Genomic DNA, 16,183 nt, shown 5'->3' on the forward strand with positions numbered 1-16,183 from the left:
AAAAAAAAAAAAAAAGAAAAAAGAAAAAAGATGACACCCACTGACATTCTTTGTTGCTTGCTGAACATTTATGGAGACGAAATATTGGAGGTAGTCAGTGGGACATTTCATCAGTGGTGACAGTGACACAACTGCTGGTGCAGACTTTTATGAATGTGGCATGCAGGCCCTTGTTCATCACTGGCAAAAATGCAAAGCTAATGGTGGTGACTATATTGAAATGTCATGCTTTGTAGCTGAGAATTTGCTCCATGAAATAATGTTGTGCTCTTTCAATTGTAGTTTCCTCAAAAATAAATAGGAGGCATTATTTTTAGAACAACATATATACATGCTATTCTAATACTACAGTTCTAGTCTAATGTTAATTAAAAATATTTTATTAAATTAGGTGGATATTTGCACTCATCTAAACACATACAAGTTTGTTCCAAGAGACGGGAGATTCACATTCTAAATGTTCATTTTTTATAGGACATATGAAGTGATGGAGTCTTGGTACATTTACAAAGTAGTCCATAAAACAGAGAAGTGACACAAAAACCACTTATCATTGTCTTTCATTTTATTTTTTTTAACAAAAAATAATTTATTCATAGTTACTGTGTAATTTCTTTCTTTTCTACAAGAGATTGTCTGAATGAGATGGAGCACTTGTATTTTGGAAGAAAATGAGAATACTCTACTCATGAAGACTTGCATACTTGAGGGCAATTTCACTAAATATACAGAATATAATTTGGCTCTTAAAATTAATTCAGACTGTTATAAAATCAAAGTTTGTATTAAAAGCAAAACTGGCTTAGCAGAGTTTTCAGATAGAGCTTCCAGCAGAGCTGTTGAAGATACCAAAAATCTGCATGCTCCATCTAAAAGCTTATTTTTTTTTAATTTTACTTTGGCTATTTCCTAACCGAAATAAAAATTATTTATCTAAAGGTTAAAACTTACTTAAAATGAAGAGAAAAACAGTTTATGCTTCAGCGATCACTTTTTGAGTGAATATGGATTCTTAGAAATATATTATAACAAGAAGGATTAAGTAGATTTATCCTCTATAGATATTATACAAATACTAAAATCTTGGGATAAGCCTTCAATTTATTACTTACCTATTGTCAACACTCCGTATTTATATTTGCAGTATACGCATATATTGTCAGTAAGAAAGAAATATTGTCTGGGCTTATGTATGTATACACACTCATATGTACTCAACAAAAGTCAAAATGAACATGTTTATTTTGACTGCCTCATGAACATCTGTCAGACAGTTTTTCTTACTGAATGAAGTAAATTTATATGAATGTGCTTGTAAGTATATCAGTTCTATGTAACATAAGTAGGTATAGTTAAGAAATTACAATTGCCCCAAAGTATTTTTATTTCAGTCTATGAAAGATTGGTTCTTTGTTGTAATAAGGCAGGGGATTATGTCTTGGTTCCTAAAATAATTTCAGCTTACAGAATTTGAGAAAGCTATCCAGTGATGAGCTGCTTCTACTACAACTAGGCTGCTAACAGTACTTGAATAAGCTAGATGAAGGCAGTGTAGATACATATTGACTCTGCACTGCAGTACACTGCAGTGACTCCACATAAATGTAGTTTGTAAATGTTATTTTTCCTTTGCATCTAGAAGTCCTTGAAGCTTGGTGGCATCTGCAGTGATACTTGAAATATTGTGATCAATGTTACAGAGCACTGGATAGGAAAATCAAGGAAACTAGAAATAGTAAAATGTGGGATGCTTCTTGGTAGGTGTTATTTTGCAGTTCATCACAAGTACAACACTGAAATGTTGCCATTAGTCACATATATTTGTTGCCATTTTTATGTACACACGAAAGACTTTAAAAAGAGGAGTAAACCAAACAACTCTATCATCATCATCTTGATTTTTTTCCTCTTTCTTGTCTCAAAGGCAGTATTTTCCTCCTTTTCTCCCTTTTTTTTCAAAACCATATAGGTTGGGAAAGCAATATAATATACAGAAAATATATCATGAAAATGTGCATCTCTTTGTACACATATAAGCAGATCTGGAAGGTTTGAAGCTATATGATATAGGGCTTTAAATAATCTCCTGTAAAATTTTCTAACTTAATTTTTAACAAAACATCTCAATAATCCTAACTATAAAATATTTCAGTTGAGCAAAGATGTGGTGATTGACTCACCATCTCTGGGGGTGTTCAAGAAATGTAAAGATGTGATACTAAGGAACATGGTTTAGTGGGGAAATATTGGTGGTAGGTGGACAATTGGACTAGATGATCTTAGAAGTCTTTTTCAACCTTAATGATTCTATGATTCTATGTTCCTGAACATTACCTCCCTGTAGTTTCTAGTAAAACTATTTAGATGTATGTTTATGCAATCTTAATCTCATCATATGGTGAGAGGTAGGTCTCAGAAGAAATTCTGAAATGGTGAAAGCACAGTTGAGATTTATTTGTTGGTGAATTAAAAACATCAGTATATTTTTGAGTTCCATCTGATTTTTAAAAGGCGCCAAATTTTTTAGCAAGAAAAATGTCTGTTTTGGTTCACATTTGTCCTGGGATCAGATAAATAGTTCAGAAGTTCAGAGATGAAAAGTATAAAGAGCCAGATGATTAAATAATGTGACAATCATGACTGTTATCAGTCCTACTGAGACATGTGGCACTTATAAGCACAAGAGTTAAGTGACTCGATGTCTGTGAACAGTGAACGGGGATAGGTAGGTGTTTGAGGACAGTGTTCACAGCAGCCTTAAAGTAAGTTTATACAAAACAATCAGAAAACTGACAGATGTTTAAAGCACCACTTTTTGGGCACCAAAAGGGATCCACATTCTGACACCACTTGCATACAAGTGACTGACGTTCCCTTTTAAACAGAACCATCAGAGAATTAGAAACAGTGCTCGGTGTCTCAAACACATCTCAAAAAAAGGGACATCTGGATATTAGCTCCTCATTTAGCTCCTTATACCCAGAAGGAGTTCAGAAGTAGCTCCGAGATTGAAGTCTGGATTTAAGGTCTTTCTCAACCTACAAACTGTTGAGTTGTGCCAAAGTCAGCACATAAATATATGATTTATATGGGTAGGAAATGGCAATGGGGGATATCAATCCTAACCAAGTGATGATGCATTTCCCCTTGTGTGGGAAAGTGTGGGAACCTTCTTTCAAGGACGTTTATAGAGATTGCTAAAGAGTCACTCACATTATGAAAGGGAATCAAATGCATGCAGAATCTTTGGGTTCAACATCCAGCTCTGTTCTCTCCTTACTTTATCACCACTCTGGAAGCCAAACAAGCACATCTGGGTTTGTTTTCTCATTTGTAAAGCAATGTTCATTTATTTTTTTAATCTGATAGGTGTTATGATATCATTATCATCTTAATAGTAGTAAGTATTTCTTTTAGCACCCCAGACCTCTTATGGATAAGGAAAATCAATCAGAGAAAATGCACAACTTGAGCAGTAGAGAAATCACATGGTGTACAGTGCTAGTGCATCTTCATCAATACTGGCAGTTCACTCCAACTACAAAAATGACCAATAGGCCAAGATTAATCTGACTTTCAGGTCCTTGATTGAGCTTTTACAGTCCGCAGTTAAGATAGTCTGCTTGTTGCTTATTTTAACTCAGAAACACATCCAATGTCACTGAATGAGAATATGAAAATATAACATCATTCTGATGCAGTCTATTTCAGAAAGTACTGTATTAATAAGTGTTTTTATTTGAGCATGGAGTTTTGGTGTATTAAATTCTTCATTGCATCTGTTGATGAATTTAGGTTTTGTTAAAGGCTCCTATATGGTTCTTCTGTACCTTACTGAGCAAGGAAATGTACAAGTAAAACCACAATTGAAGCCCATGATGAGCAGTAAGACTATTAGAAATACCTGATTTCCTGTGAAAGCAGATCTCAGTTATAACAACATCCAAAATTAAACTACTTCCTTATAACCACATATAGGACTTCTTATACCAGATGAGATTCCCAAGATTTTGTATGACTTGTATCATTGCTCTCTGCGCTTTCTTGAGACACACATTTTAAGAGAGGAATACTCTTGGCTTTAAATATATAACCACCTACCTAAGTTTTCTTTTAGCACATATATAAGAAAGAGACTTTCAGTTCATCAAAGCAAGAACTTAAATTATGGGAGACAAAAACTGCCAAGAATTTGACAGGCACACTTATTTAGTGTGGAGATATCAAGCTAAACTCACATAGACTGAAGATAATAAAGCTACTTACAGAAATAAGCAGAGTACTTCCTACTTTGCTACATTAGGATTTTGTTTTACATTTTTTCCACCAAGAATTATAATACAAACAAAACAAAACAAAACAAAACAAATGAAACAAACAAACAAAAAACCCTGCCACTGACATATTTTCTGAAACTTGCAGCATTTTCACCTAGCTGGTGAGCAAGACAAAAACATAAGTATTTATAAATTAATCTACATGTAAATATCTAAAAAGACTGATATACAAAGTACATAGTCTAGAGTACTAAAAGCATGAAGTCTGAATTAAGTTAACTGATTGCATGCACAGGAGCAGAATAAGCAAATAATGAATTATTTGGTAATCACAACTAGGTTTTTTAATGTTTGTTTTATTTGGTTTTTTGTAAATAAATAGTATCCTTATGTTATTCATTGCCTTTTTAACTCAAGTAAGTGTTTGGGAGTTTCCACATGTTTTACTGATTATGTTATTGTAAAGGGCAAAATATCTCTCAAACATATATATTGTTATTTTTACACATCCTTCTGGAAAGACTGCATAAAATGTCATTTTTTAAAAAAGTGATTTAATGTTGATCAGAATTTATGACCTGTACAGCATCTTGAAGAAGGGACTAAGATATGAGGTTTAAGAAATAACTGAGAGTAAACAGAACCCAAACTTGATAGCGTTAATTGTGGAATTATTCAGTTCATGGTACAGAAAAACAGTTGTTTTTTTAAAAATTTATTTATAAGGCACAATTCATGAAAGTCTGTTTTATTCTTAATTAGTTTTTTTGCAAGATAATGCTGTCTGCTGACACAGGTAATCCCTACAAACAGGATGTTTGCACCTAAATTGGTTCTACTTTGTATTCACAAGTACTTTCTGTCTTGTTAAATTAGTCTCAATACATAAGTAAGTAAAAGCACAAGATCAATGGGGATGTGATTCTATTCTAATTTTTAAGGTTTAAAAAACATTCTCATTTATATTAAGAACAATAGATAGTTGAAAGGCTATTTCTGGGCTTTTAGTCTTGCTTTTCTAAAATGTCTCCTCTTAAACAAAACTAAACAAATAAACAAACATACAAACAAAGAAAAAAATCCAGATGAGAAAATAGTAAAAACACCAGCTGTGAGATTGTTGAGGTTGGGTAGTGATGACCTATGCTTGGAAATCTGCTAAAAGCTTGTTCACATTCCCAAAATACTGACCTGGGTGTTCCTGTATATTTTGTGAATTCTATTTTGTTTTAAGGAAATCTTTCTTTTTTTGGTGAGTTATTATCTGATATTTGCCATTTTCTATGTTAATCTATTTTAATATTGTATCAAAATCATAGCTTCTCTTTGTGAATAATTTCAAATTTGAGAAGATATCAAAGAAAGTGCCCTTCAAAATTGTAAAAATTAATCGAATATATCTACATAACAGTCAAAATTGCACTTACATAGCATAAGCCTACATAATTTCATTTTAAGCCTTGTCAAAATAATGTACTCTTTACATGATAAGTTAGCAAACAAAGCAAATTCATTATGAGTGATTCTGTTTTTCTGGTATTCTGGTATTTTCTGGTATTGCTGTATAAATCAGAGTATACAATCCCTTAATTATTGTCATTTGAGACAATGACTCCTGTATTTGTGCCAATTATCTTGGAGGGATTCTGGCTTTGGATTCTCAGTCCAGCATGCTGTTTAAGCCTAGATCCTTAAAGGATCTGTTGGTATCAAGAATATAGATACATTAGAGAATGAACTGATAGAAATGTGATGACATTTTAATTCCTATTTTTGATATATACAAAGATAATTATTTAATTTAAAGAATAAACATTTTACACTGCTTCCAGAGAGTAATCAGGAGATGTATGGGAGAAGATAACCACCAGAAATTACATCATTAGGATAACAAGTAGCACTGGGAATCATAAACATACCCTGTCAAATTCAGAATTATATAATCTATTACTTAGAGTAATAGCATGTACTACAGGATGACATCCCCAGCACATGTGCTTTATATGTTATTATACTTAGTTAACTAGCTATGTAGGAAATCTCTTACTCAAGAGTATCAGAGAAGACAATGATGACATAAAATATAATCCCAAATGCAACATGCTTTCAGTTAAAAATCCATTCTGCCACAATACAGCAGCTATTCAATGCAAGAATATTCTCATTTAATTACCTTGCTTGGAGCTGTTCATCTAGTATATTTCCTTCCATTTAAAACTTTTTAAAGTCCTGATATATATTTGCAATACTCTTATTAATTTCTATCCATCAAACATAATTTAATATTGATAAAACCTATTTTATTCATATTAAGTGGTATTATATTTAATGCCCTTAATATCTTAAAAATATTTATAACTTCAACTGATTAAAAAACAAAACATTATTTTAAATATTTTAACCTTGTTTCCAAGACTTTCAATTTTATGGAAAAATTCAGTTCAGACTAGGTATATTTCTTTAATCAACTGTCAGAAAATGTAATGTTGGCCTCTACTGTTTCTATTCTAAAGGACTTCAAACATCCCAGCTCATATGAGAGAGGGGTAACGTGTACTCTCAGTAATCTGGACAGAGATGAATGAAATACAGTAGCAGTAGAGTATATGGTAAACCAAACTCCAGTATAACCCCTTACAAAATGGAAGACAAAGATGTTCAAATGCACTTTATGATTTCTCCATGAAGAAATGGAAAGCATGATGAGCAGCCCATTTAACGACTTTTCCTCTTGATTCTTTTACTGAGAGTACACAGAGCTGTTGATATTGGAGGAGATTCAGAGCATCACATCCAGGAATGCAAGTAGGGATAACTAAGGGAACATCAACAAAAAACATCTCAAGAAACTGGTATATTTTCTTGTAGGTTTTGCCACACATCAGTGACAAAATGTATAGCTACTATGCTGAAAATATTACAGTGCATCTTTGTGAATACTGGGATGTTTCAAAGCATAAAAGGCTTAAACACATCTTTATTTACACTGCACTGAGATCCTTCTCTGCATTCAAATTCTCAAAATAAAATTCTTGAAAATAACAGTTAATTACAATAGTCTATGAAAGTCAACCACACACACAGATATATTTCATCTTTTTTTTTTTCTCCACTCTATGTGTGACTTTCCACTAAATAGTCCATCTCCAAAATTCTAGATTGAATAGTGACTACATTTTTGTCAGTGAGGACTTAAGGACAGCAACTGACGTCATGAATAGGCACGTGAAGGTCTTTGCTTCCCTCTAGTGACTGCTCCAGGAAGAGTTTTTACTGAGTCTGCTTGCGTTGATCAAATATGGCACAGATATAGCAAAGGCCTAACTACATATTCAGATACCTGTATCAGTGAGATGCTGATACAGCATGGAAGATATATATTTGTAACAGCATTTAAAAAATATCGCAGACCTTAACTTGATGTGTGCTTGATTTTTTTTTTTGTGGTGGAATTTTAGGTTTATCAATCAGATATGATTTCAGTGTTGACAGTACAGTAACAATTGGGGGGAACACCATCTTAGTTGCATTTCAAACTACATCTCTGAACACTCCAAATATTTATTTTAAGATCATTTTGACATGAAAACACTGTTCTTGTAGAAAGACTGCCAAGTTTTGGTGAATTATATGATTCTTTAGTTATCAGAGAGAATATTTATCATTTCAATTAGAGCTATATGCATACATTTGGAAGTAAAGACAAGTAATTCCACAAACTGCAAATGTTCGAAAATGTCTTTTATTATCCTTTTCATATTACTTGTACTTATACCACCTGAAATTCGGTCTTTGTTGCACTGACTGGAAGTAAATTTAAAAATAATGAGTGTGTATCTGTTGAAAACCACACACAGTATGATTTACTTTTAAGAAATTTATGTACATGATCTCTTCTGCTATTCTCAAAGGGAAAGGAGAAAATGACAAAGGTGCACAGCTTTTTCTCATATGGATACGTAATATTTCCCTGATTTTTCATCTTCTTGGGTTGAGTCAAGAAGATTTCATGTTTGTTTAAGTACGGCATATATAAAGACCTTTAGTTCTATGGCACTACTCTGTCAGATAAGCAGAAGTAAATTTGTCAGGACTGTCATGTCTCATCTTAATAAATGAAAAAAAAAACAAACAACCCAAAACCACAGGAATATATATATAAAGATATTTAACCTTCCTGCATCAAAACAGGAAAGTGGTAATCAGTTTTGAGAATAACTAGAGATCTTTCTCAGTTAAGGCTTGGGAGTTTGGAGCTTGAACTCTGCTGGGGTTTTGGGTGACATCAGACAAACAACTTTGTCCTGTTTTCCCCCTATCTTTAAATGAGCAAGGGCGATACTAGCTTTGTGGTAAGTTGCTTTGACATCTACACATGGTGAACTATAAGAGTTGTATGGTGTGAGAAAGGTTGAGAAACTTTCTCAGCTTTAATCATCCTATGTGCTTTTCAAAGCTGAACTGATTTTAAACAGTTTTCCCCTACAACAATCAGTCAAATCCAGCACTATGATGGATTTGCAGATCCCATTTGCTGCATTCCTTGTTGAGATACTGCCAAGGAAAACAAAGATTATATTTTATTTGACTTGGTAGCATCCATGACTTTTTAAGGGAAACATAGATACAAAAACAAAGTATGACAAAATTATTTGCTGTTGTAAACCATATTCAGACTGGTTAATTATCTTCTGCCCTCATTATATACTAAAATGTCAAAGTTACAAATAAAATATTTAAAACTGATTATGAAAATACAACCACTAGTTCTTTTTATTCATATTTCAGAATCCTAATTGCTTACAATTACAAGAAAACACTATTTTTAGCTTCTGGAAATCTGTATTTACATAGAAGCAATAAATAGCAATTGAATTCTCAACAAATGGGTTTGATTAATCACTCAGGAGAAATTAAAAAGAAAGTGAACTTATTATCAATAATTAATTCAATTTCCATTTTTTGCTATAAATCTCCGCAGGTCATGTAAGCCTGTTCATGGCAGTGTAGGTGTTAGTGAAGAGCAGTGTTATAAAAAAGAACTAAATTATAAATTCCTCCCATGTATATAATGATTCATTTTCTATGTGACTTAAGCAAAGAAAAATCTGGTTTGACTCTTTTTCAACATAAAAACACTTTATATCATATGCTATCTACATATTTCAGCAGTAAGTATGCCCGAATTACAGTATAATCTTATCAGTCTGTAAATTTAAATTTGTTTTGATAGAGGTTTTATGTGGCTTGTCCCCTGATCTGAACTGATTCAAGTCAGTCAAAATATTTTAGTTGTCTGCAAGGGATTTTGGAACAGGCTTCTCATTCCATATAGTCATAACAAAAAAGAATATGATTCTGCAGCATTTTTCAATTTTGTGTGCAAGACTAAAAAAACCAGAATATTATGTAATGTGCTACTATACAGACCCCATTACATATAGATCTTTGTAAAAGTGGATTCTCCAGAATGAATTTATGATTTGAGTAAGTTCATTAGCATTAATTCTTTCATTATATTTCACAAATGAAAGCATAGAAGCTAGTACAGAAAGTAAATTTTTTAAAGTTAATAGAACAAACAAAGCCTCAGCTGGTATGCTATACCTACATGAATTACTCTCATTAATTTTTTCTATTGTAATTACAAAAAAATCTATTATTTCCTCCATTTTTTCCTTGTGAACAAAACACTGTGACTATAAAGTAAGGAGACACTACAATTCATATTTCAAGAAGTGAAGTTACCACCTTCAGACATTTTGACTTGAGTTGTATACAGCCATCTTAAAGATAACTGCATTTGGCAGTTCATGGCTTAGACAGGTGTACTCTTCACCAGGTTAAAAAAAAATGGACGAAGAACTGGTTGAAAGGCTGGACCCAGAGAGTGGTGGTGAATGGAGTTATATCCAGATGGTGACTAGTGGCTGAGGGAACTGGGATTATTTAGTCTGGAGAAGAGGAGGCTTGGGAGAGTTTTTATTGCTTTCTACAACTACATGAGAGAAGCCTGTAGCAACATGGGGGATTGATCCTATCTCCCATGTAACTAGCAACAGGATAGTAGCTAGTTACTAGCAACCAGGTAACGACCTAAAGACCAGGGGAGGTTCATGTTGGCTACTAGGTAAAAAATACTCAGAGAGTTGAATGCACTGGAACAGGCTGCTCAGGAAGGTGGCAGAGTCACTGTCCCGGTTGGTATTCAAGAAACATGTACATTTAGGGACATGGCTTAATGAATATGGTAGTGATGGGCTGATAGTTGGACTAGATGATATTAGAGCTCTTTTCAATCTTAAAGATTTTATGATTCCATGACTTTTTTGCAAAGGCTAAAGTTCCAGGCCAAACAAAGAATAAGTGTAACACTTCATCATGGTAGTTTAGAAAAAGCAATAAAGAAAGACAAAGCTGATTTGCATTCCCTGTCAATTTTATCATGAGGCAACAAGATGCAAAAGTTATTTTGTTAGTATGTGTGCAAGCTACATTGTACAACAGCTACATTCTACCCTGTAAGCAAATCTGTGAGAAAATTACAATTAACCAGTAAACTTTTCTTTGCACTGAATGAATTCCTTTGCACACAATTTCTACATAATTGTAGCCAAATCTACCAGGGAAAATAGGGGAAAATGAATAAAAAGCTCTAGGAGATAATTAAAAAAAATTAAACATTTTAAATCCTTTTTTTAATGGAGAATGTTTTAATATAAGTATGGAGTGAATTACTAAAGTTATGTAATTTTATACATTTTCTCATTTCTCATATATTGGTATTCATAATTTTTTACATAACTTAAGGGTTGCAAATCACCAGAAGTGTAAATTTGTATGGCAATAGGAAAAAAATATAGAGCAGACCTTTCACTTACCCTAAACTAAGATTGCATTGTACTACTGCCAACATTATATTCAGCAGGCACAAACTGCTATGAGTACACATATGGACAAATAAAAGGCTGTCATATTGTTATAACATCCTTCTGTAGTAGCTGGCAGAAAAGAGACCCAGAATCCTAAAAGCATCTTCTTTACTTAATGCTGTGAAATGTTATGTTGCACCACAAACAGCTATGGAGTGCATTGGCTACCACTGATACTTTCCTACAGAGAGCACATGTGCTTGCATTATGTCTAGCACGCTCTGAAAAGAACAAACCAGCTGCACTGTTTTGCTAAATAGTCAATGATCACTGAAACCTCCATGTGAGGTGCTATCTCATTTCAGTGATCTCTGTGTACACCGCACCTTCCACAACCTCGTGGTGGTGGTGTTTGCTCAGTGTTGCATGTGAGGGTGGTACTTGTCATGATCAGTAACATGTTACCAAGTATCCAGCTTCTTACTGAGTTATAAATTCTGCAGCCAGTCATACATCCACATGCTGGATCCACTAAAACAAAGGAATAACTCATCAGCAGATTTTCTTGTGTTGTAGGACTTCATATGTTGCGGTCATAGATTCATGCATTAGAGAATGCAACTAAGTTCAGAAGAGCTATTCAGATAGCCTACAAAACTGCCACACTGTATGATATCTTTTAAATGGAAATGTATCCATGCACATTCTTCAAACCCCTGGGTTTACATAGCCTTACCCAGACTTACACGAAATAAAACAAGGAAAGGAAAAACAAACAAACACTGATAGTTATATGGCTAAGATTTAGGTGGGGTGTGCTCACAAACACATAGAAAGAACAGTAGAATTAAACATAGAGATGCTGGGACTCAGCTCTTCATCCCATGGATATTTACTCAAGCAAGATGGCAGAGTTAAAGCAGGGGAGGCTATGAATAACACACACAGCACTGAGCTGGTAGATCAGGGGGCATGGGTTGCTTCTGGGAGGCTGAAAAGTTCTCCTCAAGGATCTCCTATAAATCAAAAACTGAAAGGCTGGTCTTGAGGATATAAGTACTCTGACCAGTGGATTCTTTGCTGGTTGGGACTCTCACCACTGCCCCCCTCTTTCTTCTTTTCCTTTTTAGAGAGGCAGGATGAAAAGCAGAAAAAAATTCAGAAACTGTTTTTAGATGCAACCAAAAGCAATCATGACACTGAGCTTGTTTGGAAGTGTCTGGACAATGCTCTCAGAAACATGGTCTGATTTTGGGGTGATCTTGTATGAAGCCAGGAGTTAGACTTATGGATCCCTTTGCACTTGAGATATTCCATGATCCTATGATTCTGTGAAAAGTCATCCCTGGAACCTGATCAATTTCTTTTCTTTCTCTTGACAGACTGGGATTATTGTATCACAAACAGTTGCTGACACTAGTGGCTCGTTCATGCAATGCAAACCAGAAAAGGTGCAACTCCTTAGTGATTTTTTCTTTGACTTGGTCAAAGGAAATAAGTTGTTTCTCCTCAAATTGTCACTTACTAATATCCCCAATATTTCCTCCTGCACTGAAAGGAAGAGAATTCAGTATCCTCAGAATTTATTAAAGGACAACATTTAGAAGTATACTGTCTGAAACAAATGGAATTCAGACTTTCAAGGAAAAACAAAACCAAAAAACAAAACATCACATTTCATAGCACTGATTCTAGCATTTCAAATAGAGAAGTTGGAATACTCAAGTAAATACCAGAACTCGTAAACAGATTGGTTGCAATTAACATGGACATATGTGCACATATATATATACATTATATATATATGGGAGAATCAACTGTAACTACATAACAAATAAGTGGATTTGAAATTCCTCTTTAGAGCACATGACATAAAATTTATTCTTTAGTTGCACTGTCTCAATACTGTACACGTATTTGTCCAACTGCATATGGAGAGGGTAAAAGTTTGATAAGTGAAAAATCCTATAAAACATTATCACAGGGAAATATCACTCAATTTCATAGAATCAATGGACTAAAACTGCTTGTACGAAATTTGGAGTGACCAAATAGTCACACACACAAAGGCAGGAGGAGGGGTTTGAAGATCTGGTATGATCTAGAAGCTCCTAGACTCAGAACTCACTTTAGGGACAGATGATAAGGAATTGCTAGTTAGTAGTCAATCTACTATCAAGCATGCCCAAAAAAACAGGTAAACAAAGCTTCCCTTTCTGTTGGAGAAGTATTGTGCTGACAAGATCAGTAGAGAAAACTACTGTTTACTTAATGTGAACTTGCTGCTCATGCAAATGAAGACATGGCTATAAAGGTGGCAAAAACCATCAGAGGATACTGCTGACTGAAAAGCATTTAATTAAAAATATATTAGCATAGAGTTACTGCTTAGTTAGGAACCTTCAACTAAAAGCAGAGTACTTTTGTTGGATTATTTCCAAAATGCTTCCTAAAATCTGGTTATGCAAAAATCACCCAGTTTGGAAGGACGCAAGCACAGCACAGCTCTGTGGATCTGTAACATGGATGAGGACATCAATCTATCAAATCTGATTGCCTGTTGTTGACACTGTCTATTTCCCGAGGCTTTAGAAGTGGAAAAATAAAAGCAAAACAAACGACCAAGAACCCAACTGCATAGTCTGCCACATATTAAATTGTCTGAGGTTTATGAATGATAAATTCACATTACGGATTTTTCTTAATAAACATGCAATATCAGAATATGAATTCTGACATATTCTGGAGTAAATACCAGTCAAATGCTACAGAATATAAAAAAACCCACAACAGTCTGAAAAAAAAATGATCATCTATTGCCCCCACTGCTAATATGATCCTTTTCATAAGAGATAGAGGAAGAAAGTAGCATTTTGTTCTTGCTGTTTGCTCAGATAAGAGCATTCTTATAAAATAACACAAATACATGTATAAAACATATGATAATGAAATCCATGCAGAATTTACTGATAGAAGATATTACAAATATTTGATGGCTTGTATCAATTTCAAAGCTATCATGTTAGTCATCGGTGTACTGATTTGAACTCAGACTAAAGAACAAAAGCACTATCAAATTCACAGGCATACAGCTTCTAACAATGAAAAAGGTTCTGTAAAAATGAAACATAGATCATACACCTGGACAAGAAATACATATTTTTAAAAATTGTTATAGCAATCACATAGGGATCCTTTTTTGAAACATTTAATCTGTATTTAGCCAAAGTTCACCTTGACTTTAATGGGAGATTTACTGTGAAACATTAAAGAAGTAAATTACAACTGTGTAAACTTGGATTTTTATCTAAAACACACTGATTTTACTATTTTACCTCTTCACAGAGCCATTTTCTGTTTTGCTGAAGAAGAAACACACTAAAAGGTAGCAGACAACTGCTATCAAGCTTTCACTACCTAGTATACAGCTGTTATTTTATTAAATTACATATGAACATTTGCTCCAACTAAAATGAAGATTGCTGTGGGTTTCACCATTGAAAATGATATTTCTCCCTGCAGGAACAGAAATGGGAGCTTTCCTTAGACACCTGTTTGATCAGTTACCCACTTGTCTGTTGCTCAGCAACTGCCATCACAGAACTACAGCTCTCAGACATCCTCATTTTAATCTTGAAAGGGCAGACTGAAACATCACTACATGAGTAATCTGTTCCTGGTGAGATTTTGTGTTATTTTCAATATGCATAACCTCAGAAAGGAAGCCTTGTGACTGGAGAACCCAGTACTTCCACTCTGCAGATGGATGATTTTACCTGTCCTCACACCAACCCTTTCATTGAGTGTGTACTTAAATATTATTAGGCATTATAAATATTTCAGCCATAGTCATAAAAGCAAACATCTGTCACTTACGCTCTTGAATCGTCCCACAGCACACAATATGGATTCAATGTGCCCTGAAAAACAAACAAACACATTAATTATTGATATTCAGATAAATAGATCGTGCTTGACCTAAACATTTATTTGGATCTCTTTCTGTAAGATCACCTTTATGTTCTCATGAATTGATACCATTGAAAATTGCAAAAGGTTATTTCTTTTGGAATATTTAAACACTTTTAAACCTCTGAGTGTCATTGTATTCTCTCTTAGGTAAGGTAAGCCTAAAGTTGTCCATTTTGCAAGCGTCAGTACAATTGAAATATGAGATAATTTATCTGTTGAAAGACAACTTTAATGAAAGTTTCTGGGTGTGTTTAGAAGCAGAGCTATAGATCAGAACTATAGGGCACATGGATGTTAAAACCAATAATAATCTTCAAAACCACTAAGTAAATATTGAGCAATATTTCAGGTGACCCCTTTGTACTTTTGTCACTTGAGTATTAGCAGAGTTTTTTGCTCAAAATCTTTTTCTTTTTCTTCAAATTCACAATCCCAGTTCCTATCTCTTTGAAGTCAATAGCAGATATTTAAGTTGATTGGGAATTTAGGATCATCACACATCATTACATTCTGGGTAATGCTTTAATGTTTTAGGTAATTGAATTGTCTTTATTATTACTCATGAAGAGTTGGGACAAAATTAAAATTCACACTTCATCCCTAATCTTGAAAAACCTTCATTTATCAAATCTTAATAAATGATCATGCATAACTATTATTATATTTTTTATCAATTATATTAATTTGTATCCTAGGTCTGGGTGAAGAAATTCTACTTACAAACAGACATAGCTGTTAATTTTTTGAAAAGTACTCATAACTAAATCGTAGTATGACATTGTACATCTGAGACCCAAAAGCAGGTATCGTAAAGTTTATGCTAGCTGGTCCCACAGTGTGGGTAGAAATAATACAAACGAACAAACAAACAAACAAACAAACAAAAACAAAAACAAACAAAAAACCCTGAAAAAAAGACAGGACAAAAAAAGACAGGACAAAAAAGAGAAGTAAATTATGAAAAAACCTCAAAAACACATGGAAATAGAAGTCATTGCAGAAAGCTTAAATAAACCCTGCTGATGTCAGACCACATTTTGTTCTGAATAAATGCATTCAAAT

The 16,183-nt window shown here is 33.7% G+C and overlaps 1 protein-coding gene across 1 annotated transcript in view; it reads right to left on the reverse strand.

Moving 5' to 3' along the window:
- The window catches only part of ADGRB3 (adhesion G protein-coupled receptor B3), a 277,241-nt gene that overhangs the window by 175,900 nt on the left and 85,158 nt on the right, over positions 1 to 16,183 (reverse strand). The window contains exon 15 of the mRNA XM_019613580.2: positions 15,026 to 15,069. Coding sequence (XP_019469125.2) covers positions 15,026 to 15,069 — 44 coding nt within the window. The remainder of the gene's footprint in view (positions 1 to 15,025; positions 15,070 to 16,183) is intronic.

The sequence above is a fragment of the Meleagris gallopavo genome, chromosome 2 (assembly GCF_000146605.3).
Source record: "Meleagris gallopavo isolate NT-WF06-2002-E0010 breed Aviagen turkey brand Nicholas breeding stock chromosome 2, Turkey_5.1, whole genome shotgun sequence".
In the NCBI taxonomy this organism is placed as follows: Eukaryota; Metazoa; Chordata; class Aves; order Galliformes; family Phasianidae; genus Meleagris; species Meleagris gallopavo.